Source organism: Dipodomys spectabilis, unplaced genomic scaffold, assembly GCF_019054845.1.
Source record: "Dipodomys spectabilis isolate Male_0828 unplaced genomic scaffold, ASM1905484v1 ptg000325l, whole genome shotgun sequence".
In the NCBI taxonomy this organism is placed as follows: domain Eukaryota; kingdom Metazoa; phylum Chordata; class Mammalia; order Rodentia; family Heteromyidae; genus Dipodomys; species Dipodomys spectabilis.
Window position 1 is genome coordinate 241651 of NW_024871002.1, and position 23875 is coordinate 265525.

The 23875-nt window shown below is 43.8% G+C and overlaps 1 protein-coding gene across 1 annotated transcript; it reads left to right on the forward strand.

Annotated features, from left to right (window-relative positions):
- The first annotated feature begins 2535 nt into the window (after positions 1-2535).
- On the forward strand, positions 2536-23579 carry LOC122128206 (NFKB activating protein). The gene is made up of 9 exons (XM_042702487.1): positions 2536-3041; positions 5561-5641; positions 8868-8938; positions 10641-10784; positions 13366-13429; positions 15648-15757; positions 16487-16562; positions 19524-19673; positions 23360-23579. The coding sequence occupies exons 1-9, from the start codon at positions 2662-2664 to the stop codon at positions 23532-23534; spliced, it is 1251 nt and encodes a 416-aa protein (XP_042558421.1). The 5' UTR covers positions 2536-2661; the 3' UTR covers positions 23535-23579.
- Positions 23580-23875: the final 296 nt, after the last annotated feature.

Genomic DNA, 23875 nt, shown 5'->3' on the forward strand with positions numbered 1-23875 from the left:
GATTGAAGATACTGCCCACATAACTCACTGCATGCTGTAACCGACGAACCTGACAGCTATGACAGAAGGAAGGTGGAAGCGGCAACTTTGGGGTGTTTTAGGACAGGAAATGACTATACTACCCTTCTCTGATTTGAGAATTGGCATGTGACGAGGATGAAGGAGTAGAAACCAGGACAGTAGAGAACGCCCACCGCCACTGATGTTGATTCTGAAATGGGGAAGCTCGGATCAAACTTAACCCCATCCACTGACTGCCAGCATTTACATTTTCAGGATGGAGCAGACAACGGATTTATTTCTTGGTTGTGGCTTTGACTTTTGTCCAAAGAGACTGTGGTGTATGGGAATAATCGGTCCAATTTTAGCAGTTGTCATTGATTGAAATTTGTTTTAAGATGGAGCAGGAGAAAACAGACTAATTTTGAAGTCGCAATAATTTCTTCTCTGGCATGTAAGGATATTCATAAACCTACTGTATGCTCACTCACAGTTCTGTATTCTAGAAATCAGAGATACCTCTCTTTCTCTGATTTAAGGACCTTGCTTTATATCCTGTCTCCTTTCAACTTGAGGCATTTATTTGAAGGGCCCAGTTAGGGTTTATCAAAGATGAGAGCCATTTAGTAAAGGCATCAAAATCTAACATTTATTGCTATTTTTTAGTCACGGAGGAATATTAGCACTACTGGGGGGAAAGTGCTCAAATAATTTTGAACTTGTGTCTCATAAAGGAACATCCCCTGTTGCATGCCATGTATTCTGTTTTAAAGTCCTGTAAAGCCAAGCGCCAGTGGCTCGTCCCTGTAATCCTAGGTACTAAGGAGGCTGAGAGCTAAGGCTCAAGGTTCAAAGCCAGTCTGGGCAGGAAAGTCCTTGACACTCTTATCTCCAAAAAACCACTCAGAAAACTGGAAGTGGCCCTGTGGCTCAAGTGGTAGAGAGCTCCTGGAGCTGAAGAGTTGAGGGAGGTAAGATCTGCTCCTGGAAGGCGAGTAGACTCCACCCTCCTCGCGGCCAAGTATCTGCCCAGTACCAGCATCACCTAGGCAACTGGCACACCGAATGGATCCAATGTGGCCACACCTTTCTCCCACCTGGTCCCACTTCCTCTTATTTGTACCCACCTCCCTTTACCTGGCCACACCTTCTCCTGCCCCTATCCTAGATTAGGCATGGTCCGGGGCCAGCCTCCCTCTGTGGAGGGCCAACCTGGCCTGGTGCCAGCCAGTCTGCTGAATAAACCTCTCTCTTACTACGTGTCTGGTGTGATCTTACTTGGCAGCCTCTTTAAATACCTAACAAGAGACAGCACCCAGGCCCAGATTTCAATCCCCACGACCCATAAAAAAAAGAAGTGTTGGGCTGGGAATGTGACTTAGTGGTAGAGTGCTTGCCTTGCATGCATGAAACCCTGGGTTCAATTCCTCAGCACCACAAACAGAAAAGGCCAGAGTGAAGTTGTGGCTCACATGGTAGAGTGCTAGCCTTGAGCAAAAGAAGCTCAGGGAAAGTGCTCCAGCCCTGAGTTCAAGCCCCAAGACTAGCCAAAAAAAAAAAAAAAAAAAAAAAAGTGTTGGGCTGGGAAGGTGGCTCAGTGGTAGAGCACTTGCCTTGCATGCATGAGGGCCTGGGTTCGATTCCTCAGCACCACATAAGCAGAACAAATAAAAGCCGGAAGTGGCCCTGTGGCTCAAGTGGTAGAGCGCTAGCCTTGAGCTGAAGAGCTGAGGGACAGCGCCCAGGCTCAGAGTTCAGGCCCACGACCGGACCCCCTCCCCCCCCCAAAAAAAAGTGTTGACTGTGGCTAGGTGCTGGTGGTTCATTCCTGTAATCCTAGCTCCTCAGAAAGTTATGAGCTGAGTGAGAATCGTCAAAGGCCAGCCTAGGCAGGAAAGTCCATGACATGCTTATCATCAATTAACCAGCAAACTGCCTGTGGCTTGTGTGGTGAAGTGCCAGCCTTGAGCAGAAAAGCTGAGGGAGCAACCACCAGGCCCTGAATATGAACACACACACACACACACACACACACACACACACACACACACACTAGCTGGAGCCGGTAGCCAGTGGTTCACGCCTTTAATTCTACTCAGGAGGCTGAGACCTGAGGGTCGCAGTTCTAAGCCAGCCCAGGCAGGAAAGTCCTAAGACTCAGAAAAAGCCAGAAGTGGTGCCATGGCTCAAGTGGTAGAGTGGTAGCCTTGAGCACAAAGAAGCTCACGTACAACACCCAGACCCCGAGTTCAAGCCTCAGGAACGACAGAAAATAATGATAACCATGTTGTCTATATGGCTCCTCAATGAATTGTATCTTGTATTAATATTCGTCGTTCCCTTCAACTATTGCGAATCTGAAACTCATAAAGAAAATGATCTATGCACATTGATTTGAGGAACTTCACTCGGAACCAGACAGTTCATGGACGCAATTTGCTGACCGGACACATTTACACTGATACACACATTCCTTCTCATTGGCCAGCGCCCTCTGGCAATCTGGGGAAGGAGTTTGCCGGCGCACCCGGAACCGTCTCCAAGGTTTCTTCGGGTTTAGTCGCTTCGGTGATGCGGCTTGTAGGAGCCAAGGCAGTCCACATTCTTAGAGGGTCGTGAGTGCCACCTCCATGTCCTGCCGCGTCGGCGAAAACTGAAGTAATGTCTCCGGTGTCTCGATCCCGAAGCCCTGAGTGGGAGGCCAGTGGTTCCGGAGGAAAACGTCGCAGTTCCTCGAACAGCCCCAAGCCCAGCAAGTATGCCCGCTCCCCGCGAGGCCACCGCTCCCGCTCGCGCTCGTGTTCTCGGTCTGGTGACCGGAATGGCCTCAGCCATCATCAGAGCGGCCTCAGCCAAAGCTCCCGAAACCAGTCTTACCGCTCCCGCTCGCGCTCGCGAGAGCGCCCCTCTGCGCCACGCAGCACCCCCTTCGCTTCTGCCTCCTCGTCCACCTACTATGGCGGCTACTCGCGCCCCTACGGAAGCGACAAACCGTGGCCTAGCCTCCTGGACAAGGAAAGAGAGGAGAGCCTTCGACAGAAGTGAGTGACATCGTCGTACCTTGTCTTTTTCCAGCTCCTTGTCTTGTTCCTGCCTTTGGGGTCCTCTTTATCATTCGTTCGGATTCTGATTATTCGGTTTTTTTTGCTCCCTGCCTAGTTTGGATCCTTGTTCGACCTTTTTTTTTTTTTTAATCTATTCGCGACTTTTTAATTCCTTTTCTTATGTTCACTCATTCTCAAGCTCCTTCATAATGCTCTGGTTTCAGGCCATCTCATTTCCACTTTGGCTTATTAGTGGATGTGGCTGACAGCCGCTACAGCTCGTACTTGGTTGTGTCATTCTAAAGGCCTAAGCTTGTTTTTCCATCGCTAACTGAACCCATAGAAAGGTAAAGCTTTGTTTTGATTGGTCACAGAATTAGTGCCAACCACTTTGTGGGCGAGCAACCATTGCTTGTTGACTAAAGGAACAGATAAGTTTGACATAATGTGATATGTAAGTGGAATGTTTTGCAGGGGAAATGGGAAGGGCTGGAAGCCCCTTAGGGTTTAAATTGGAAATGAGTAAAGCCTTCCCCTCACACAATATTATTTGGTTATAGTGGGACAAGTCATCTGCTAAGCTGTAGGTGAAATTACCTTGGGGAAAAAAGTCTAGATCTCTTCTAATGAGAATAACTGTTGTGGGGAGAGTATATAGTTGTAGAAGGAGAAAGGAAGAGGTTTATAACATTGCTATGTGAGTCAAAACAATAGTGATGAAAAAGACAAGTTCCAATATCAGACTGCCTGAGTTTGAAGCCCTTACTTACCACCTAATAATAGCCTTGGTAAACCTAGAAACCTCTCTGAGCTTCATTTCTTCACTATTTAAAGGGACTTGGGGACTAGGGTTTTAACTTAGTAGTAGAATGCATGCCTAGCAAGCTTTTAAGGCCCTGTGTTCAATCCCCAACACTGCCAACAGAAGTGGGATATAAAATTAGTACTAGGGTTTATAGGGTTTTTTGTTTGTTTGTTTTTGTCGGTCATGGGGCTTGAACTCTGGGCCTGGGCGCTGTCCCTCAGCTCTTCAGCTCAAGGCGAGTGCTCTACCACTTGAGCTACAGCGCCACTTCCGGTTTTCTGGTGGTTTATTGGAGATAGGAGTCTCACGGTCTCTTCTGCCCGGGCTGGCTTTGAACCGTGATCCTCAGATCTCAGCCTCCTGAGTAGCTAGGATTACAGGCCTGAGCCACCAGCGCCCGGCTGGTTTATAGGGTTATAATAATTAGTGCCTGGAACAAAACAAGTATTCCAAGAGCACATAGTACTAGAAACAGTAAAAGCAGTCCTGAGATAGGTTAGAAACCTACCTCACCTAAGTTGTCATAAAGATACTCACAGTACATCAGTCACAAAGCAAATTGCTTCTTACTGGAGACTCCAGAAAAACATTCAAGAACTGCTCAGATGAAATTGCATTTATAACAAATCATTTAAATAGGGATACAGGTGGACCCATTGCAACAATGAGACTTACAAGTCATTATGTCGAAAATTAACTTTACAACTTTGATGGGGGGAGGGATGGGATGGGAAGGGGAAACAAAGGAGAGGCTACAATGCTTGATAAGAAATGTACTCATTATCTTGCCCATGTAATTGTCTCCCCTCTGTACAGTATTTTCACAATAAAAAAAGATTAAAAAATTGCATTTATACATTTAGAGGATAAATTATCTTAACTACAGATGAAGGCAAGTGGTAACAGGTATGAGAATGGGACTTTGTGCTTACAGTTTAGCAGGAAATCTTTCCTCTACTACTCTGAGTATTGATTGATTGATCACTGAGGCTGGGCTTGAACTCAGAGCCTGGAACTTGACTTTTTCCCCCTCACAGATGTTACTCTACCACTTAGGCCACGCCTCCAATACTAGCTTTTTGCTGATTAATTGGAGATAAGAGTCTCTATTTGCCCTGACTGACTTCAAACTGAGATTCTCATATCTCAGCCTCCTGAGTAGCTAGGATTATGGGTTTGAGACACATAGGCCCAACTTGTCCCCTTTTAAATTTCTTTGTCTAAGGAAGATCATATCTGAGGATCACAATTCGAAGCCCATGAGACTCATCTCCAGTTAACTACCAAAATTGTCAGAAGTGGAACTGTGGCTCTAGTGTGGAAGAATGCTAGCCTTAGCACAAAAGCTCAGGGACAGTGCCCAGGTCCTGAGTTCAAGCCCCAGGACAGGCATCAAATAAAATTTAAACACACACACACACACACACACACACACACACACACACACACACACACACACACACACACACACACACACACACACGAAATCCAGATGTGGAGGCATGTCCTGTCAAGCAAGCTACTCAGATGGCTGACGCAGGAGAAGAGTCACTTGAGCCCAATTATTCCTACCTAGTCTGAACAACTTAGACTTCATCTCAATGAAGAAGGAAAAATAACGTGTACAAGGGAAATGGAATTTCTGTTGAATCAATCTGATTATGTATTTTGGAAACAATTCATTGAGTTATTGAAATATTTTATCTTCTAGGAGATTAAGTGAGAGAGAGAGGATTGGAGAATTAGGAGCTCCTGAAGTATGGGGACTTTCTCCAAAGAACCCTGAGCCAGAGTAAGTAGTTTTAAGTCATTGTAACATTTGTTTGAATCCTGAGTCTACTGTCAGATTTTTTTCTGTGTGTGTGTGGGGGGGGGGGGGGGGCGTGTGTGTACATGCATACATGCGTACATGTGTGCATATGTGCGTGCATACATGCGTGCATGCGTGCGTGCATGTGCTCTCTGGCATTATAGTTGAACTCAGGGCTTTGAGCTCTAGCTTGGCTATTTTGATAAAGGCTGATGCTCTACTACTTGAGCTACACTTCTGCTTCTGGCTTGTTGCTGATTATTGGAACTAAGAGTCTGATTTGTCTGCCCAGGCTGGCTTCGAACTTAAGTCCTCAGATCTCAGCCTCAGAACCTTAGTAGTTAGGATGACAGGCATGAGCCACAGACAGCCCAGCTTTACTGTCAATTTTTTTTATAATTTTGTATTGTGATTAAGTGATTACATAAATTTCACAAATTTTACCGTATTGTGAGATATGATACTTGGTTAAAGTCACAAACACATTTAAACCTTAATGAGGCAAATTATCATCATGTTCTATAAAGTTTGTGTATTCTATGAGCTTTGACAATACAATTATTTCTTCCACATCAGGTGATATGTACATTTCTTTCCTTTTGTTTAGTGTAAGCTATTCCCTCTTTCCCTCTCATTCCCTCCTTCTCATTGTTGCCCTTGAGTTGCTTAGTTCATTTTCATCAATGTCCAGTGCAGCTGATGGGCCCCTCTGTTGTATGTTTTCCCATTTCCCTCTGATTCTGTGTCTTCCTCCTAGCTTCCTTCAGATATGGACATATATACCATATATGTGGTCAAGAACATGGGGTCATTTAGTAATGATATGACAAAATGAGTGGAGGTCCTTTGTTTCTCGAGTCCTGTTTAATTTGTCATATCTCCTTGCATTTTGGATTTAACATCCACATATCAGGGAGACCATGTGCCATTTACCTCTGCTCTTGGCTTACCTTGCTCAAAATGATTTGTTCTAGTTCCATCCATTTCCCTGCAAATGCCATTATTTTATCCTTTCTAATGGCTATGTAAAATTCCATTGTATGTAGGTACCACATTTTTTGGATCCATTCATCTGTAGTGGGGCATCTGGGTTGTTTCCATATCTTGGCTATTGTGAACAGTGCTGCCATGAACACAGAGGTGCATGTGTCCTTGTATCCTGGTTCCTGTTGCTCAGGGTAGATACCAAGGAGTGGTATGGCTGGGTCATAGGAGAGGTCTATATTTAGCTTTCTGAGGTACCTCCAGACTGCTTTCCAAAGTGGTTGTATTAGTATACATTCCCACCAGCAATGCAATAGGTTCCTCTTTCTCCGCATCCCCTCCAGCATTTGTTGTTAGCTGAATTTAGGATGTGGGCCATTCTGACTGGGGTAAGGTAGTATCTCAGGTTGTTTTTATTTGCATTCCCTTTACAGCCAGGGATGATGAACATTTCCTCATGGATTTCTTTGCCATTTTTATCTTTTCTTCTGAGAAGTCTCTTTAGCCCCCTTGCCCATTTAATGATTGGTTTGTTAATTTGGGAGTGATTACTTTCTTGAGTTCCCTGTATATAATGGATATTAGGCCCTTGTCTGAAATATTGCTGGTAAATACTTTTTTCCCAATTAGTTGGCTGTCTTTCTAGTTTAGTTGTTATGTCTTTAGCTGTGCAGAAACTTTTTATTTTAAGGTAGTCCCATTTGTTGAGTCTCTCTCCAATTTATTGTGACCCTGGGACTCTGTTCAGGAAGTTCCTGCCTGTGTTTATAAGTTCAAGTGTCTCACCTACTCTGTCCTGCAGTAGTTTCAGGTTTAAGGTTTGATGTTAAGGTCTTTATTCCATTTTGAGTTGATGTTAGTGCATGATGATAGACTGAGATCCACTTTTAGTTTTCTGCATGTGGCTGCCTAGGTTTCCAAGCACCAATCATTGAAGAGGCTGTGCACCTTTGCCAAATATCAGCTGTACTGTCACAATTTTTTAAGTATGGAACTTTTTTTGCGGGGTGTTGGTCATGGAGCTTGAACTCAGAGCCTGAGCACTGTCCCTGAGCTAGCACTCTACCACTTTGAGCCACAGTGCCACTTCTGGTTTTCTGGTGATTCATTGGAGATAAAAGTCTCATGGGGACATTTCTGCCTGGGTTGGCTGCAAACCACAGGTGTCAGATGTCAACCCCCTGAGTATTACAGGTATGAACCACTGGCGCCCAGCTCTCCATGCAACTTTTATCCCTAATTAATGACCAAAAAGCCAGAAGTGGAGCTATGGTTCAAGTGGTAGAGTGCTAGCCTTGAACAAAAAAAGCTAAGGGACAGAACCAAGGCCCTGAGTTCAAGCTTAGGACTGGCGAGTGCGCGCGCACGCGCGCGCACACACACACACACACACGCGCGCGCGTTCCAAGCTGGGCGCCAGTGGTTCACGCCTGTAATCCCAGCTACTCAGGAGGCTGAGATCTGAGGATCACTGTTCAAAGCCAGCCTGGGCGGGAACCTCCGTGATACTCTTATCTCTAATAAACATCTAGAAAACCAGAAGTGGCACTGTGGCTCAAGCGGTAGAGTGCTCTCCTTGAGCTGAATTGCAAGCCCCACGACCACCAAAAAAATGGTCGACTGCTTGCTTGCTTTATTTACTTATTTTGTCAGTTGTTCAAGGCTAGCACTCTACCACTTTGAGCCACAGCACCACTTCTAGTTTTCTGGTGGTTAGTTGGAGATAAAAGTCTCACCAACTTTGCTGCCCAGACTGGTTTCGAACTGTGATCCTCAGATCTCAGCCTCCTGAGTAGCTAGGATTACAATTGTGAGCCACTGGCTCCCAGACCACTGCTTGCTTTTAATGGTTTCTTGGACAGTCCATGCTGTTATTTAACTTTTTAAAATCCATGTTTAGCCAGGCGCCGGTGGCTCACACCTGTAATCCTAGCTACTCAGGAGGCTGAGATCTGAGGATCAGGTTCAAAGCCAGTTCAAAGCCAGCCCAGGCAGGAAAGTCCATGAGACTCTTATTTCCAATAAACCACTGGAAAACAGGAAGTGGCGCTGTGACTCAAGCGGTAGAACTCTCACCTTGAGCTGAAGAGTGCAGGGACAGCGCCCAGGCCCAGAGTTCAAACCCCCACAACCAACCAAAAAAAAGAAAAAGAACATGTGTAGTGCTCTGGTTTATATTTTATGACTTTAAAAAAATTCTTAGAACCATTTTCTTTAAATTTAGCTCTGATGAACATACACCAGTAGAAGATGAAGAGCCAAAGAAAAGCACTACTTCAGCATCAAGTTCAGAAGGTACTTTTGGGTACTTGTTTTGTTTTTGTCTTTTCTTTTTTGGTACTAGGGATCAAGCACAGGAGGTTGCACTTGCTGGGCAAGCACTTTGCCACTGAGCTACATCCCAACCCCTGAAGGTACTTCTAAAATACAGAACTTGGGCTGGGAAGGTGGCTCAGTGGTAGAGCGCTTGCCTTGCATGCATGAGGCCCTGGGTTCGATTCCTCAGAACCACATAAGCAAAAAGGAAAAAAAGCCGGAAGTGGCGCTGTGGCTCATGTGGTAGAGCGCTAGCCTTGAGCTGAAGAGCTGAGGGACAGTGCCCAGGCCCAGAGTTCAGGCCCCACGACTGGACCCAAAAAAAAAAAATAAAAATAAAATAAAATACAGAACTTGCTGGGCTCTGGTGGCTCACACCTGTAATCCTAGCTACTAACAAAGCTGAGATCTGAGGATCATGGTTCAAAGCCAGCCTGGACAGGAAAGCTCATGAGACTCTTATCACCAATTAACCACCAGAAAACTGGAAGTCGCGCTGTGTCTCAAGTGGTAGAGTGCTTGCCTTGAGCTGTAGAGCTCAGAGACAGCGCCCGGGCCCAGAGTTCAAGTCCCACAAACTGACAAAAAAATTAAAATATAAAACTTGCGTTTATGAGGGCTGGGAATCTAGCTGTGGTAGAGTGCCTGCCTAGCATGCATGAAGTCCTGGGTTCAATTCCTCAGTACCATATAAATAGAAAAGGCTGGAAGTGGTGCCATGGGTCAAATGGTAGAGCACTAGCATTGAGGCCAAAGAGGCTCAGGGTCAGAGCCCAGGCCCCAAGTTCAATCCCCAGGACTGGCAAAAAAAAAAAAAGTTTATGAGTAGTTGAAGATTATTTCTACTTTGCTTTTACTGAAGTTGGCAATTGTCTATTATTTTTCAGTATTTCAAATATAATAAAGGGCTGGGAAGGTGGCTCAGTGGTAGAGTGCTTGCTTTGCATGCATGAGGCCCTGGGTTCGATTCTTCAGCACCACATAAGCAGAAAAGGCCAGAAGTGGCGCTGTGGCTCAAGTGGTAGAGGGCTAACCTTGAGCTGAAGAGCTGAGGGACAGTGCCCAGGCCCAGAGTTCAGGCCCACAACCGACAACCCCCCCCAAAAAAAAAAAATCAAATATAATAAAATCAATGTTAAGAAGTATTTCCTTAGTAGTGATTTTTTTGTTTTGTGTCAGCCCTGGGGCTCGAATTCAGCGTGGATGGTATCCCTGAGCTGTTTTACTCATGGCTAGGTTCTACCACTTGAGCCACAGCTCCACTTCCAGATTTTGGTGTTTAATTGGGGATACGAATCTCACAGAATTTCCTGCCAAAGCTGGAAATTTGAACCACAATCAACAGATCTAGCCTCCTAAGCAGCTCAAATTACATATGTGAGCTTACTGGTGCCCAGCTAACAGGTGTTATTGTTGTTGTTATTTTTTTGTCAGTCGAGGGGCTTGAACTCAGGACCTGGGTGCTGTCCCTGAGCTCCTTTTTGTTCAAGGCTAATGCTCTACCAGTTTGAGCACTTCCAGTTTTCTGGTGGTTAATTGGAGATAAGAGTCTCACAGACTTCTCTGCCCAGGCTGGCTTTGAACCATGATCCTCAGATCTCAGCTTCCTGAGTAGCTAGGATTACAGGTATGAGCTACCGGCACCTGGCTAGAAGGTAATTTTTATTTGTATTTACTATAGATGAAAAGAAGAAGAAGAAGAAGTCATCTGGTCATTCAAAAGAAAGGTCTAAGAAAAGGAGAAAGAAAAAATCATCTAAAAAAAAACACAAGAAGTCTTCTGAAGAGAGTGATAGTGACTCCGATTCTGAAACCGACTCCAGTGGTAAGAAAGCCATCATTCTGCAAGCCTTGCTTCAAAACCAGTTTTACTTCTTAAAACTTACTTTAGAAGAAAATTATTTTCGTTTTTTAATTGGCTTCTATCAGTTATATGTGGTTGGGGTAGGATTTTGTTGTTTTACCGCTGCACGTTTCCACTGTATTCTGATATTTCACCCCCTCTATCACACTCCCTGTACTCTTCCCTCTAAGAAATAGCATCCCTACAAGAAGGTTCTTAAAACAAAAATAGCGAATTTTCTGTCTTCTCACCAACTTTGTGCCAGGTACTCCACTAAGTACTTACTATTACTAAGTATTTATTATTTATTATTTCTGTGTAGTACACACAATAAAAACATCTTGCACATAAGGAAATTAAGATAGAGTGCAAGTAATAAGTACCATGTCTGAGGTCACGAGTAATGAATCCTTGCACAAAGTACATGGCGTCAAGCAACTGTAGAGATTGGACTATAACACATAGGGTGCCAAATTAATCCATATTGGGCATATATGCTCCATGGTTGGCTCTTTTGGTGTAATTCACATGCCTACAAGGAGGCATCTCTGCAGTTTTTAAAGAATCATGCCATGAATTACTCCTTTCAGGCTAACTGCCAATTGATACATGGAACTTTATCTGAGTTAGTACATCATAAGAAGCTACCTTAAAAAATTATTGACACTAGGCACTGGTGGCTCACACCTGTAGTTCTAGCTACTCAGCAGGCTGAGATTTGAAGATCACAGTTCAAAACCAACCTGGACAAGGAAGTCTGTGCAACTCTATCCTCACTAAACTACTCAGAAAAACCTGAAAGTAGAGCTGTGGCTCAAGTGGTAGAGTGATAGCTGTGAACAAAAGAAGCTCAGGGACAAGTGCCCAGGACATGAATTTAAGCTCCAGGACTGGCACTAAAAATATAAAAATTGACACTGGGCCTACTGACATCCATTTGTAATCCCAACGCTATAGAGGCTGAGGCCAGAGAATAAAGAGTATGAGGCCGGCTTGTGCTACATATTGAGACCCTGTCTCAAAAAACTAACAGCTGGGTGCCAGTAGCTCATGCTTGTAATCCTAGCAACTCAGGAAGCTGAGATCTAAAGATTACAGTTCAAAGCCAGCCTGGACAGGAAGGTCTGTGAAACTCCTACCTCCTATTAACCACAAGGAAAAAAGCTGGAAGTGGATCTCTGACTCAAGTGGTAGAGCCTTAGCAAAAAAGGGAAAAAAAGCTCAGGGACAGCACCTAGGCCCTCTGAGTTGAAGAGCCAGAACTGACGCACGCACACACTCAAGTATCCAATTTGTTTGTTTATTTATTTATTTATATTTCTGTTAGCTTTAATTGTAAAAGGGGTCTCCATTCAACAAATCTGTCCATAAGTACAATGTATCTTAGTTGGTGTCATCCCTTTCATCATTCTCCCCTGTCCTGCCAATCTAACTCTCCCTTTCCAGCTTCCTCTTAGGGGTGTTAAAATATAGCAGAGCCATGGGGCTGGGAAGGTGGCTCAGTGGTAGAGCGCTTGCCTTGCATGCCAGAGGCCCTGGGTTCAATTCCTCAGCACCACATAAGCAAAAAGAAAAAAGCCGGAAGTGGTGCTGTGGCTCATGTGGTAGAGCGCTAGCCTTGAGCTGAAGAGCTGAGGGACAGTGCCCAGGCCCAGAGTTCAGGCCCACAACCGGACCCCAAAAAAAAAAATATATAGCAGAGCCAGAGCCGGATGTCAGTGGCTCATACCTGTAATCCTAGCTACTCAGGAGGCTGAGATCTGAGGATCTCAGTTCAAAGCCAGCCTGGTCAGGAAAGTCCATGAGACTCTTATCTCCAATTAACCACCAGAAAACCAGAAGTGGTGCTGTGGCTCCTAGTGGTAGAGCACTAACCTTGAGCTGAAGAGCTTAGAGATAGTGCCCAGGCCCAGAGTTCAAGCACCACCACTGACCAAAAAAAAAAATTAGAATATGGTATCATGTTAATTTTCTAACCATATTTTCATTTCCTTAACTTTATTCAATTACATGTTTATAGTGTACCTTTTGTGCCGTCTGCTAAGTGATGTTTAACCAGAGGATACCTCCTCTAAGGTAGATGTGTTACATAAAGGCACTTTTTCCCTGCTATGACTTAGGTTTCCCTAGTCCTCATTATCCTTAGGGACAGTGCCCAAGCCTTGAGTTCAAGCCCCACAGCCAGCAAACAAACAAAAATCTCATATTCTTGGGCTGGGAAGGTGGCTCAGTGGTAGAGCACTTGCCTTGCATGCCTGAGGCCCTGGGTTCGATTCCTCAGCACCACATAAGCAAAAAGAAAAAAGCCAGAAGTGGAGCTCACAGCGGTAGAGCGCTAGCCTTGAGCTGAAGAGCTGAGGGACAGCGCCCAGGCTCAGAGTTCAAGCCCCAGGACCGGACCCAAAAAACAAAAAAAAATCTCATATTCTTTCCGGCCCAGGCTGGCTTCGATCCTCATGTTGCAGTCTCCTGAATAGCTAGGATTAAAGATATGAGCCATTGACTCATTGGCTGGAGATTTAGAATTTAAAGCTACTTTTCAATTGTGTGTTTTAATTTGCAGATGAAGATACAAAAAGGAGAGCAAAAAAGGCTAAGAAAAAGGAAAAGAAAAAGAAACGCAGAGCGTAAGTTTTTCTTTATTTTTTAAAGTTAAGGCATATCTGAAATTAGATAAAATAGTATAATGATCCCCCCATTTGCCCATCTTATTGTGAACAACTCTAGCCTCGTGGTCAGTCTCCATACTCCCCCAGTTATTTTGGAACTAATCCCAGATATTGTTCTGTCCATCAACAATTTAACATCTTTCTCTAAAGAATAGGCATTGTTTAAAAAAACCAAAAGCAATGCTAGTAAACAAGGTACTGGTTTAGTATATAATCCTAGCTACTCAGGATCACGGTTCAAAGCCGGCCTGGGCAGGAAAGTTCATGAGACTCTTATCTCCTGTTAACCACCCAAAAAGCCAAAGTGGAGCTGTGGTTCAAGTGGTAGAGTGCTAGCCTTGAACAAAAATAAAAGTTCAGGGACAGTACCCAGGCCCTGAGTTCAAGCCCCAGGAGCACTGGCACCAAAAAAAAATTATTATGCCTAAAATACTTAGCAATCAATCCTTAATTCTCAGTAGGCTTTCTTCTGTAGTTAATTGAAATCAATATCCAAGTAATGTCTATAAACTACAATGATTTTGGGCTGGGAATGTGGCTCAGTGGTAGAGTGCCTGCCTAGCATGCATGAAGTCCTGGGTTTGATTCCTCAGTATCACATAAACAGAAAAAGCAGGAAGTGGTACTGTGGCTCAAGTGGTAGAGTGCTAGCCCTAAGCACAGAGAGGCTCAGGGATAGAGCCCAGGCCCTGAGTTCAAACCCCAGGACAGGCAAAAATAAATAAGTAGATAACATAGTTGATACATTTCAATCCACTATACTCAAACTTATTATTATGTTCAAATTGGTTAAAAGTAGAGAGGGTAAGTGGCTCTGTGGCTCAAGAGGTAGAACACTTGCCTTGAGCTGAAGAGCTGAGGGACAGTGCCCAGGCCCAGAGTTCAGGCCCCACAACCGGACCAAAAAAAAAAAAAAAAAAGTAGAGAGGGTGTTTGGGCTTTTGGGTGAAAGTTACTGGAGTTTGAAATCAGGACATTTGCACTTGCTAGTGTACTTGAGCCATACCCCCCAGCACTTACTGCTTTAATTTTTTTTTTTTTCAGTCATGGGGCTTGAACTCTGGCCTGGGTACTGCCCCTGAGCTCTTCAGCTCAAGGCAAGCACTTTACCACTTGAGCCACAGCACCACTTCTGGTTTTCTGGTGGTTAATTGGAGATAATTGTCTCATGGACATTCCTGCCCATGCTGGCTTTGAACTGCCATTCTCAGATCTCAGCCTCCTGAGTAGCTAGGATTATGGGTGTGAGCCACTGTTGCCCAGCTTTGCTTTAATTTTTGATAGGATTTTTTTGTTTTGCCCAGGCTAACCTGGATCAAAGTCCTCCTATTTATGCCTCCGTCATAACTGGAATGATATGCATGTGCCACCACTTTTTGTCCAAGATGACCTCAAACCACAGCCCTCCTCATCACTTCCCAAGTAGCTAGTATTAAAGGTATCAGTCATTGTGCCTAGCAAGATTTTTTTTTTTTTCTTTTTTGTCAGTTATGGGGCTTGAACTCAGGGCCTGGTGTCCCTGAACCTCTTTGTGTTCAAGGCTAGCACTCTACCATTTGAACCACAGCGCAGCTTCCAGTTTTGAGTGGTTAATTGGAGATGAATCTCATGGGGACTTTTCTGCCTGTGCTGGCTTCAAACTACGATTCTCAGATCTCAGCTTTCTAAGCAGTTAGGATTACAGGTATGAGCTACTAGTGCCCAGTGCAAAATCTATTTTTGTTTCTATGCTCTTTCTACATCAGAACTGTATTTCATTTTTTTCTTAGCAAAGTATGATTTACTTAGATTTTTAAGATTTAGCAACTTTGAACAAGCTGGTAATTCAGATAATTTTATCAGTTTTTTTCATTGCCATGAAAAAATCAAGATGTTTAGCCAGGTACTAGTAGCTCATGCCTGTAGTCCTAGCTACTCAGTAGGCTGTGTTCTGAGGATCCAGGTTCAAAGCCAGCCCAGGAAGAAAAATCTGTGAGACTCTTAACTCCACTTAACTACCAAAAAAACAAAACTGGGGCTGTGGCTCAAGTGGTAGAGTGCTGGCCTTGAGCAGAAAAATTCAGGAACAATGCCCAGGCCCTGAGTTCAAGCCCCATGACAGACAATTTAAAAAAAACAAGATGCCCTAAAACATGGGAGTGTTTAGTGGATTTTAATCAAATTATAATCTCTACAGGAAGAAATATAAGAAAAAGAAGTCTAAGAAGAGCAGAAAAGAGTCTAGTGATTCAAGCTCAAAAGATTCTCAAGAAGAATTCCTGGAGAATCCCTGGAAGGAACGAGCAAGTAGGTTCTTCTGATAGACTTTTTATTCAAAACAGATGAAATAGTAAAATAACTGGTTAGTCAGAATGCAAATGTAAGCCTGACACCCCAGTGGCTCACACCTGTAATCCTAGCTACTCAGAAGGCTGAGATCTGAGGATCACATAGTTCAGAGCTACCCCAGGCAGGAAATTTTGTGAGACTCTCATCTCCAATTAATAGCCAGAAAACCAGATGTGGAGCCATGGCTCAAAGTGCTAGCACCCTGTCCTTAAACAGAAAAACTAAGGATAGTGTCCCGACCCTGAGTTCAAGACCCATGACCTCTTTCTCTCCCTCCCTCCCTCCCTCCCTTCTTTTTTCCCTCCCTCCCTCCCCCCTCTCTCTCTCCTTCCCTCTACAGATGGTAGGTAGGTAGATAGATAGATAGATAGATAGATAGATAGATAGATAGATAGATAGATAGATAGATAGATAGATAACCGGGCACCGGTGGCTCATACTTGTAATCCTAGCTGCCCAGAAGGCAGAGATCTGAGGATCAAGGTTCAAAGCCAGCCCAGGCAGGAAAGTTCATGAGACTGATCCCCAATTAACCACCAGAAAACCAGAAATGGAGCTGTGGCTCAAAGTGTTTGCTCCCTAGCCTTGAGCAGAAAAGCTCATGGACAGCCCAGACCCTGAGTTCAAAGCCCCATGACCAAAAAAAAAAAAAAAAATCAAATATATTTCTAAATATATTTACTACAGAGGCTGAAGAACCATCGGATTTAATTGGCCCAGAAGCTCCAAAAACACTTGCCTCTCAAGATGATAAACCTTTGAAGTAAGTAGCAGTGTTTTTTTATTTATTCATTCATTCATGTGTTTATAAGTGGCTAAGTAGGCAAGGAGATTAATAGAGAGAGTGGCCATTAAAGGAGACAGTGGCTTGAGGTAGATGGCTCAAGAGCAAGGTTAAAGTGGAGAGAAAGAAAAGAACTTCTTTCCCATGCAGGAGATGGAGTTAAAATGGCAACTGTTAATCTGCTGCCTTTATTCTTTTGAAGCTGGGGAAAAACACCAGGTTATTTAGCAACTCTGAACATTGAAACAGTACTTCCGGGTATCCAAAGTGAGTGTTAGGCCCTGAGTTCAAGCCCTAGGTCTGTCCAAAAAAGTGTGTGTGTGTGTGTGTGTGTGTGTGTCTGTGTCTGTGTGTCTGTGTCTGTCTGTGTGTGTCTGTGTGTGTTTGTGCTGGTGGCTAATCAGAGATGAGAGTCTCATGGCTGGCTTTGAACCATGATCCTCAGATCTCAGCCTCATGAGTAGCTAGGATTACATTACCAGTGCTGGCTACAGGTTAAGATTTAAGGTTTAAGGCATTTCTCTTGATTAGCTTCTGTTTTACTGCCTACACATTGTCACCTATCTCTCCTGTTACATTTCCTTCATAAACAACTTTGATCCTTTTTAATCATAAAAGGGGAGAGAGAGGGAGAGGTAGATTGAGAGAGGGAGGAGGAGAGGAAAGGAGAAAGAAAGAAATCCTGGTTGTCTCCTAAGGTATGACTATGAGAGGGGGTTAATTTCAGCATTCTTTTCCTATAGCTATTCTGCCTCAAATTCCCCCTGAGGGCCCCAAGATATTAAAATGTGTTTTAGGGGAGAAGAAAGAGTGGGGTTTCTTTTTTTTCTATAGCTGTTTTATTGCGGACTTGGAGCTGTAGACCCTACCTAGCAGTGATCTAGTCTCTCCTCTGGCTCAGCTCCTTGGAGAAGGAAGGAGGAGGAAATGGTCACATGTGAGATGTCTGAACTGCTATCCAGTAGCAAGGTATTTTTGTTTGCCAGTCCTGGGGCTTGAACTCAGGGCCTGGGCACTGTCCTTGAGCTTCTTTTGCTCAAGGCTAGCACTCTACCACTTGAGCCACAGCACCACTTCTGGCTTTTTCTGTTTATGTGGTACTGAGGAATTGAACCCGGGGCTTCATGCATGCTAGAGAACCACTCTACTACTAAGACACATTCCCAGCCCAAGTAGCAGTGTATTTTCAATAGCTAAAGTCCCTTCCAAGAGCCTGGTTCTGGTGGCTCATGCCTCTCAGGATGCTGAGATCTGAGGATCACCTTTTGAAGCCAGTCTGGGCAGGAAAGTCCATAAGACTATCTCTAATTAGCCTCCTAAAACCAGAAGTGGATCTGTGGCTCAAAGTGGTAGAGTACTAGCCTTAAGCAAAAGCACCCAGGCCCTGAGTTCAAATCTCATGACCCACCAAGAAGAAAAAAACATTTACATATATGTATATGTATATACACATATATATATACTTACTGCACAGTCAGTGGTTAAACCTTGTCCAGTTCGTTTCTTTTTTTTTTTTTTTTTTTTGGTTCAGTCGTGGGGCCTGAACTCTGGGCCTGGGCGCTGTCCCTCAGCTCTTCAGCTCAAGGCTAGCACTCTACCACTTGAACCACAGCGTCACTTCCAGCTTTTTTTTCTACTTATGTGGTGCTGAGGAATCAAACCCAGGGCCTCATGCATGCAAGGCAAGCGCTCTACTACTGAGCCAACTTCCCAGCCGCTCCAGTTCGTTTCTTTTCCCAGTATGCCTTTTCTTTTTCCTGCCCTCTGGTTGTTTGGTTTTTTTTTTTTTTTCTCACTTCTATTTCTTGTTAAAATCCTTAGCCATCCTTCAAAGCTCTTTTCAGAAGGAGGGAACTTAATGCTGATTCCCAATACTTGTCCTCCACAAGGAGTTGTGTTTTCTACCCCTGTTTTTGTTTTTGTTGTTGTTGTTTTCTTTTGGTTGTGGGGCTTGAATTCAGGGCCTGGGTGCTATCCCTTAGCTCTTTTGCTCAAGGCTAGCATTCTACCACTTTAAGCCAGAGCACTACTTCCAGTTTTCTGATGGTTAAGTGGAGATGAATCTCAGACTTCCCTTCCCCAGCTGGCTTTGAATTGCGATCCTCAGATCTCAGCCTCCTGAGTAGTTAGGATTACAGGCGTGAGCCACTGGTGCCTAGCTCTACCTGTTTAATCTCCCAGCACTTTCTACTTCTTTTATGCAATATATTCTATTTCCCTTGTATTACAATTGACAGTAATGTCAGTTCTACTAGGACAGAGATTATTTTTGTTCTAAGTTGTATGGGCAAGAAATATTAATAGAATTAAAGGATAATAGCCTTGAAAATCCCTTTGAATAAAAAATAATATGTAATTATTCATAATAATAGTACTAGTTATAAGCCTAAGATATAAGTAAATTAGAGACTTGCTGTTTTAAAGAGAAAAGGGAGGGCTGGGAATGTGGTTCAGTGGTAGTGTTTGCCTAGCATGCATAGAGTCCCAGGTTCAATTCCTCAGTACCACATAAACAGGAAAAAGCCTAAAGTGGTGCTTTGGCTCAAGTGGTAGAGCATTAGCCTTGAGGAAAAGAAGCTCAGAGACAGTGCCCAGGCCTTGAGAAGCCCCATGACAAGCAAAACAACAACAAAAAAAGGTAAGAGGGAGAAAGGGAACGAAATGGAGGCAGAGGCAATGATAGCAGCATCTATAGGGATAAATTAACCAACAACTATACATCATAAATTACAATTGTATAGTTCTTCCAAATTATGTGTATATTTCTGGGTTACTAAAAGGTCTTATAATAAAAATAAGGCAATTTCTATTGGGCTTTTTTAGCACAGTCCTCAGTACTATTATTCCTACTGCTGTTCAAGAGAAAATGTTCTCTCTAGAATGATGAGCTTTATATGACATGCTAATTCTAATAGATCTTTTCTGACTTCTACTTTGTAGCTATGGCCATGCTCTGTTACCTGGTGAAGGTGCAGCGATGGCTGAATATGTAAAAGCTGGAAAACGTATTCCACGAAGAGGTGAAATTGGCTTGACCAGTGAAGAAATTGCATCATTTGAATGTTCCGGTTACGTAATGAGTGGTAGCAGGTATGTGTTTAGACCTGAGTTTAGTTTCTATGAGTAGCCCTTTATCCTCCTTCATTTCTACCGGAATTACATATTATTGATTGATTTTCTTTAAGTGACTACTTCCTAATGGAAAATCTAGGATAAATACATGTTTGATGATGGCTCTATTGATATAAACACATATAGTTACCCTTCCAGGTATGTATGGAACTGAACTGTATCTCCAGCTTCAAAGAAGTGGTATTTACCTTGTATTTTCCTAGCTCATATTTGGTTTAGATATTTTATCCACTGCAGATATATAATTAAGATCACTTATGTATAGTAGTGCCAGTGAGAATGTGACATTTTGGCAGTTAGCAATTTCATAAAGCACTGTCCTTCGAGAAGAGATAGCAAGGAAGAAGGAAGGAGGAATACAGGCAGCAGTATTAAGACTAAGTTAAATTTGGGATTCTCCCTCCCCTCCCCCCGCCAGTCCTAGGGCTTGTCTAGGCACTCTCCCTGAGCTATTTTGCTGAAGGCTAACCTTCTACCACTTGAGCCACAGCTCCACTTCCAGCTTTTTTTGGTGCTTAATTGGAGATAGAGTCTCACAAACTTTCTTGCCTGGGCTGGCTTTGAACTGCAATCTTTTGTCAGTTGTGGGCCTTGAACTCAGGGCCTGGGCACTATCCCTGAAGTCTTTCACTCAAGGCTAGTGCTCTACCACTTTGAGCCACAGCTCCATTTCTGGTTTTCAAGTGGTTAATTGGAGATAAGAGTCTCATAGACTTTTCCTACCTGGGATGGCTTTGAACTGTGATCCTCAGATCTCAGCCTCCTGAGTAGCTAGGATCCAGAGACATGTTACAAATAAAAAATTATTTAAGGGGCTGGGAATGTGGCTCAGTGGTAGAGTGCTTGCCTTGCATGCATGAGGCCCTGGGTTCAATTCCTCAGCACCACATAAACAGAAAAAGCCGGAACTGGCACTGTGGCTCAAGTGGTAGAGCGCTAGTCTTGAGCTGAAGAGCTGAGGGACAGTGCCCAGGCCCAGTTCAAGCCCCACAACCGGCAAAAAGAAATTAAATTTTAGAGCCCAAAAGAAGGATTACAGGCATGAACCACCAGAGCCCAACTAGATAACTATTTTTTTTTTTGTTGGTGTGGGGCTTGAACTCTGGGCCTGGGCACTGTCCCTCAGCTCTTCAGCTTCAGGCTAGTGCTCTACCACTTGAGCCACAGCACCACTTCTGGTATTCTGATGCTTTATTGGAGATAAGCATCTCATGGACTTTCCTGCCTGGGCTGGCTTTGAACCTCAATCCTTAGATCTCAGCCTCCTGAATAGTTAGGATTACAGGCATGAGCCACCCTACCCTGGATAACTATTTTGAAATGGCATTGGAGGCACGTATTTGAAGAACCCCTAAAGCACATTGAGAATCTTGAAATTCTGAGGACCGGCTTTAAAACAACAGTTCAGGGGATTAGTACAGTAAGACAAGGAAAGTGAACTAAAGGTACAAAGTTCAGAATGGATATATCGCATATTTTTGTAATTGATATGATTGTTTGCATAGAAAATTTCAGTGTCGGGTTAGAAATGTAGTGTAGTGGTAGAGTGCTTGCCTAGCATTCATGAAGCCCTGGGTTTGATTCCTCAGTACCACATAAACAAAAAAAGCTGGAAATAACGCTGTGGCTCAAACGGGAGAGTGCTAGCCTTGAGCAAAAGAAGCTCAGGACAGTGCCCAGTGCCTGAGTTCAAGCCCCAGGACTGGCAAAAGAAAGAAAGGGAGAAAAGAACTTTTAAAAAAAGTGTCAGGGTCAGAAGTGGCACTGTGGTTCAACGTAGGAGAGCACTAGCCTTGAGCAAAAAAGCTCAGGGGGAAGTGGTGCTGGGGCTCAAGTGGTAGAGCACTAGCCTTGAGCACAAAGAAGCTCAGATAGTATCCAGGCCCTGAGTTCAAGCCCTATAACCAACAAAAGAAATTTTATTTTTCCTGGTGCTTATGGGTCATGCCTATAATGATAATATGTAAAGAATACATATAAACAACCGAAAAGGAAATGGAAAAATAAAACAAGCATTTCAAGCATTTGAAATGATGTGGCTTATCAGAATCTCTTAAATCCTACCAGTGGCTGTATCTATTAGTACGCTTTGGTGAACAACCGGCATATCTTTTTTTTTGGGTCCAGTTGTGGGGCCTGAACTCTCTAGGCCTGGGTGCTGTCCCTCAGCTCTTCAGCTCAAGGCTAGTGCACTACCACTTGAGCACAGCACCACTTCCGTCTTTTTTCTTTTTGCTTATGTGGTGCTGAGGAATCGAACCCAGGGCTCATGCATGCAAGGCAAGCGCTCTACCACTGAGCCACCTTCCCAGCCCCAACCGGCATTATCTTTTTTTTTTTTTATTTTGGGTCCGGTCGTGGGGCCTGAACTCTGGGCCTGGGCACTGTCCCTCAGCTCTTCAGCTCAAGGCGAGCGCTCTACCACTTGAGCCACAGCGCCACTTCCGGCTTTTTCTTTTTGCTTATGTGGTGCTGAGGAATTGAACCCAGGGCCTCATGCATGCAAGGCAAGCGCTCTACCACTGAGCCACCTTCCCAGCCCCTAACCGGCATTATCTTGGAAAGCTGAACATTCATATGTTCTATGATTCAGAAGTTCCATTCCAGGCAACTCAGGAGAAGAATCTTTGCATGTACCAGGAAACACATACATAGATAATGGGTGTTCATCACAGCGTCATTTATATACTTTTTTTTTTTTTTTTTGCCAGTGCTAAGGTTTGAACTCAGGGCCTCATGCTTGCTGGGCTTCTGTCACTTGAATTAAACTTCCAGTCTGGCTTTTTAGCTGGTTCTTCTGGAGCCTCAGGGAATTTTCTGCCCTGCCTGGCTTGGAATTTTTGTCCTGCCAACCTCAGCCTCCTGAGTAGTTAGGATTATAAGAATGAGCCACTGGCACCCAGCGGTATCTTTTACTTTCTATTCCAGATAAAATGCATGGAGTGCTCATTGTATCCTGAGCAAACTATATTGTTATTTCTGTGATTCTCCCATACAGCTACTCCTCTGCCCTCCTGTCTTGTCCTTAACACTTTTTGTAGAGGGTCAAACTTCTAAACTGATTGTGTAAGATTGAGTACATAGACAAAAAGGCAGCTTTTTCATGAAATTTTTCCCTCTACATAAAACAGACCTGTAGCTCTCCTGGCATAGTTTCCTTCTGCCTTTACCGCTAATATTACTGATCAGTCTTGAGATGAATTCCTTGTTGACAGAAGATCAAGATCATTATTTGAATACTAGAAATGAATCAAAGAACACATCAACAGATTAATATCGCCGGGCGCCAGTGGCTCATGCCTGTAATCCTGGCTGCTCAGGAGGCTGAAATCTGAGGATCACAGTTCAAAGCCAGCCTGGTCAGGAAAGTCCATGAGACTCTTAACTACAATTAACCATCAGAAAACCGGAAGTGACACTGTGGCTCATAGTGGTAGAGTGCTCACTTTGAGCTGAAGAGCTCAGGGACAGCACCCAGGCCCATAGTTCAAGCCCCATGACTGCCAAAAAAAAGATTATCAATGATCATCTAATAACTATTCAATTTTTATCAGTTCTTAAATACACATTCTGTATTTTTTAAATGAATGAGGATATACTATGAAAATATTGAGAAATTAAGCCAAATATAAAATTATTTCTAGGCATCGCCGAATGGAGGCCGTGCGATTGAGGAAAGAAAACCAGATCTATAGTGCTGATGAGAAGAGAGCACTTGCGTCTTTCAACCAAGAAGAGAGACGGAAGAGAGAGAACAAGATCCTGGCCAGTTTTCGAGAAATGGTATACCGAAAAACTAAAGGGAAGGATGACAAATAAAAGATTTTTTCTGACTTTTCAGCAGACTTTTTAACAACAACAAAATTCATGGGTTCCACAGTATTCCCTGAGCAAGCTTTACAATGCTACCATGCCTTCTATTTAATTCTTTTCAGTCCTTCCATTAAAAATGGCTTCTTAGCCCGGCGCCGGTGACCCACGTTTGTAATCTTAATTACTCAGGAGGCTGAAATCTGAGGATCTCAATTCGAAGCTATCCTGAACAGGAAAGTCTGTGAGACTAATCTCCAGTTAACCATTAAAAAGCTGGAAGTGGAGCTCTGTCTTAGGTGGTAGAGTGCTAGTCTTGAACCAAGCACCCAGGTGCTTTAACCCAAGTT

What these genes read in the sequence shown, in the direction of transcription:
- LOC122128206 (XM_042702487.1), top strand. Translation starts at nt 2,662, where the DNA reads ATGTCTCCGGTGTCTCGATCCCGAAGCCCTGAGTGGGAGGCCAGTGGT. An exon ending in TTCAGCATCAAGTTCAGAAG is followed by an intron (nt 8,939 to 10,640) that starts GTACTTTTGGGT and finishes TATTTACTATAG; the next exon opens with ATGAAAAGAAGAAGAAGAAG. An exon ending in AAGAAAAAGAAACGCAGAGC is followed by an intron (nt 13,430 to 15,647) that starts GTAAGTTTTTCT and finishes TAATCTCTACAG; the next exon opens with GAAGAAATATAAGAAAAAGA.